This window comes from Miscanthus floridulus, chromosome 5 (assembly GCF_019320115.1).
Source record: "Miscanthus floridulus cultivar M001 chromosome 5, ASM1932011v1, whole genome shotgun sequence".
Classification (NCBI taxonomy): Eukaryota; Viridiplantae; Streptophyta; class Magnoliopsida; order Poales; family Poaceae; genus Miscanthus; species Miscanthus floridulus.
The window spans coordinates 39,025,393-39,028,946 of record NC_089584.1 but is presented as its reverse complement, the minus strand read 5'-3'; the positions used below and the strand labels follow the sequence as shown (position 1 = coordinate 39,028,946).

General features: G+C 39.0%; 2 protein-coding genes across 2 annotated transcripts; both read right to left on the bottom strand.

Annotated features, from left to right (window-relative positions):
* Nucleotides 1–339: 339 nt before the first annotated feature.
* On the bottom strand, nucleotides 340–1,049 carry LOC136454535 (uncharacterized). Its single transcript, XM_066454926.1, has 3 exons — nucleotides 729–1,049; nucleotides 579–651; nucleotides 340–347 (listed from the first exon to the last, which is right to left on the bottom strand). Exons 1-3 carry the CDS (start codon nucleotides 1,047–1,049, stop codon nucleotides 340–342), a joined length of 402 nt encoding a protein of 133 aa, XP_066311023.1.
* Nucleotides 1,050–1,235: 186 nt separating this feature from the next.
* Nucleotides 1,236–2,523, bottom strand: LOC136454534 (uncharacterized). Its single transcript, XM_066454924.1, has 2 exons — nucleotides 2,019–2,523; nucleotides 1,236–1,963 (listed from the first exon to the last, which is right to left on the bottom strand). Exons 1-2 carry the CDS (start codon nucleotides 2,521–2,523, stop codon nucleotides 1,236–1,238), a joined length of 1,233 nt encoding a protein of 410 aa, XP_066311021.1.
* Nucleotides 2,524–3,554: the final 1,031 nt, after the last annotated feature.

Sequence of the window (3,554 nt, the reverse complement as noted above, 5' to 3'; positions counted from 1 at the left end):
TCTGCTCCTAGTGAGGTCTATAGGTTCACTTGATGCCCTATGATCATCCATACTTGCAGAGAAAGGGTTCATGCTGCTATCTAGGAGCATCTATGTCGCTGGCGTTGACATGTTGAGTGGAAGACGGTGGGTGCAGCTCAAGTGGCTCTGTTGATGTGAAATTTAATCCACCTGTTGCAATGCTTCCTATTTCATGTGAATAAATAAACTCAAGTCACATGAATGTCCCAAAAATATTAGCAGAAAATGATAGTAGTAGCAGGAAAGCTACTACTGTACAGAACACATTGAAATAAAAAGTTTATTTCAATAGTTCAAAAAAAGCTATCTGCAGGACAGTTACACATCTGCACAGTTTGAGAAACACATGCTAATAGTTTAAAAAAAGCTATCTGTAGGACAGTTGTACAGCTGCAGTAGTCTAACAAAAAGCTATCTCAAAACAAATGCTAGTAGCTCAAGAAATCTAAAAAGCTATCTCAAAACAAATGCTAGTAGCTCAAGAAATCTAAATACTGAACACTACTGTAGGACATGTAAAAAAGCTATATGCACTAGTAGCTGAATAAAAAGTTTACCTTCATACACTTTCTCACACTCGTGATACAAAGGAAATGCTTTTGCTTGGAACTTCTTAAGCCTTGGATGATCCTAGCAAATGCAAACTAAAGTTAGCAGCATAGTAACAAGCTAAATTATCTAGCAAGTGAAATGATCTTACAACATACATCAATAAGTTTCTTCCATTTGTCTGGTAAAGCATTGATCATGCACAAAGAATCATTCCAGCCAACCCCACTTTCCTTAATCCCTGCCCGAATGGCCTTGTAGTTTCCTTTAATGTCCTTCTCCTTGTCTTGAATCCGTGTCTTCGAAAATCCAGCGGATGGAAACTTCTCATTGAAATGCCTTATGATACTTATCCATCCTTCAGGTGACCAACCATTTTGGCCCTTAAACCTTTCTTGATTGTGTTCTTGAAGTACATCAAGAAGTCCTTTCTCATAATTAAAGCTCCATGATGCTCTTGAGCTTTGTCCTTTAGTCATAGCTAGAGTTTACAAAAATAACATTCAAACACAACTGTAATAGTTTGGCGACATATAACATAACTCACACTAGATATGAAGTCATAAACATAGATGTCTTATACAATAGCACATTGGCATGTTCAACATTTATTACATAACACACTACAAAATAATCTTCATGCTCTATGACTTGACTGCTACTTCCTAAGCACGACTTTGATTGTAGCGTTCCCACATTTGCATGGCAATCTGATCTCTTAGGACGTTTGCAGCATGGTCTTGTAAATTCAGCGACTGCACATCATTTTGATGATTATCATCTCCTTGTGGCAGATCAACATGATCAGATTCTGGTATATAAGTAGGTTGGTGATCTAACCAATTCTCGTCACCATTTAGACATCTAATTATGTTATGAAATACAACGGTTGCTGCTGGAATTTTTATTTGAGATTCTATGGGATGATGTGTTCCCACTTTCAGAATTTGAAACCTTTTTTTAAGAATCCCAATAGCCCTCTCAATATGGTTTCTAAGAAGTGCATGACGATGATTGAAAAGCTCTTTGTGATCAGCATATTCTCTTCTTCGAGATGAGCGCCGCTGAAACTCAGCAATGTGATATCTAACTCCTCGATAAGGCATAAGGAATTGTGGTGCATTTGCATACCCACCATCCACAAGATAAAACTTTCCCTCAGGAACTTGGAAACCCTTGGAAATAGCTGATCGAAGAACTCCAGCATCTGAAGTAGACCCTTCCCACCCACAAGAGATAAATGTGAAGTTTAGGTTGAAGTCACATGCTACCATGACATTCTGAGATAGTGTGCCTTTCCTATTCCTATATGGGGGGGCTTTCTCTTCTGCAATTGTGATAGGCACATGTGTGCCATCGATAGCACCAATACAATTCTGTGAAAAAAATAAAACTTATAAACAGAGCAAAATGTTGGAGAGACAGTAAGGTCTAGTGTTATGCCTCACCCGAAAAAAGGGGCCAAAATCTAGGATCCGTAGCGATCTTAGGGTGAGTTTGGTTGGAAGTAGGAAGCTTCAGAAATCTATAGGTGAGAGTGGGAATGATATTGAAAACTACCCTTATGTGCCTGTGGACAGTTTCACCACTATGTTGAAATGCTTTCTTTAGTCTATCATTGCTAGCATTGTGTGAAATCATATACATAAACATCCCTAGCTGCTCCTCAATGGTAACACCTCGTGTGTCACGCAATAGACCCTCATGCCTAAGATAGTTACATGTCTCCTTAAATATCCGTGTCTTCATACGAAACTCAGATTTACACCAATTCTCGTGCCCCTCTAGAATTTCCTTCACCTTCTTAGCACTAGTATACTCGGAGGTATGCTCTAGCCTCTTCTCTTCATTCAGACATTCAAGTATTGCAGGAACAATGACAAGAAACAATTCATCATCATCTTCTTCTTCCATCTGTATGAATTTTGTAATTTTCTCCTTCCTAGAGCCCATTATCTAAAAGTTGCAAATAGAAACAAGCTGAGATATTAGCCTACTTGTGTATTTATAATAAAGTACGTGTTAGTACTTTATTTTTATCTCTAAACCGAACAAGATCATAGGTAGCATCAGCTCTATACCAGCTGAGATATTGGCCTACTTATGTATTTATAATTGAAGCCTATGTTCCAAAATTTCCCAACGCGTCTCTCTTCTAATTGTCAAAGTCACATATGCCAATTTGTGACATACTGACCTTACAAACAATTAGTACTTGCTTAAAACATCACGGAAGTAAACAAAAGAAATGAGTAAACATAATTAATCTAATAAAAAGTGTTACTGCTAACAGGCTACCCAAACAAATCAAAAAGCACTCACTGAACTGAACTGTGAATACTATTCTCAAAAGCTTGAATATTCAGAAGCTGCACATGAAGCACTTAAGAGCTAAGACAACTAGCAACCGATGGAAAACAAACAGCTACTACAAATAAATCTCTGAACTGACTAAAAAACAAAGTCTGTAGCTGAGCTTTACCTGAACTCTCCACTGGTCAGTTACTACTGACACTCTAAAATGCAGCTACAGCGCGCTATCTAAAAAACAAAAATAGAGGAAACCTTGAGCCAAACAAAGAGCAGCAAGCTAGTTTGACAACCTCAACTGAACTGGAGTTATTAACCTAATGTTCAACTAAAAAAAGAAGCAACCAGTCGCTGCAGCTAACAAGTGAAGGAAACAAATTGACAGGATTGCACCTAAGAAAAAAACATAGAACAATAAAAAAGCACCAGTTGTGGCAAGAACCACCAGATCACCACACAATTCATGAACACCAAACAGATCTAAAAGAAACGTAGAACAGAGGAGGAGGCGTCGAACCTATAGCTAGAGACCACGAGCGAGATGGCTGGCCGGGGATGTAGAATGTGCAGGCGGTGGCTCAACGAGTGTGGCAGCTGGTGGATGTGGGACGGAGCAGCGACTGGCGGCGTTCAAACCCTAGGCTCCATAATGGCACTCTGCGAGGAAGACGAAA

Coding starts and splice junctions, on each gene's coding strand:
- LOC136454535 (XM_066454926.1), bottom strand. CDS start 1,049: ATGACTAAAGGACAAAGCTCAAGAGCATCATGGAGCTTTAATTATGAG. Junction 652..728: donor AATGGAAGAAACTTATTGAT/GTATGTTGTAAG, acceptor TGCATTTGCTAG/GATCATCCAAGGCTTAAGAA.
- LOC136454534 (XM_066454924.1), bottom strand. CDS start 2,523: ATGGGCTCTAGGAAGGAGAAAATTACAAAATTCATACAGATGGAAGAA. Junction 1,964..2,018: donor ATTTTGGCCCCTTTTTTCGG/GTGAGGCATAAC, acceptor TCTGTTTATAAG/TTTTATTTTTTTCACAGAAT.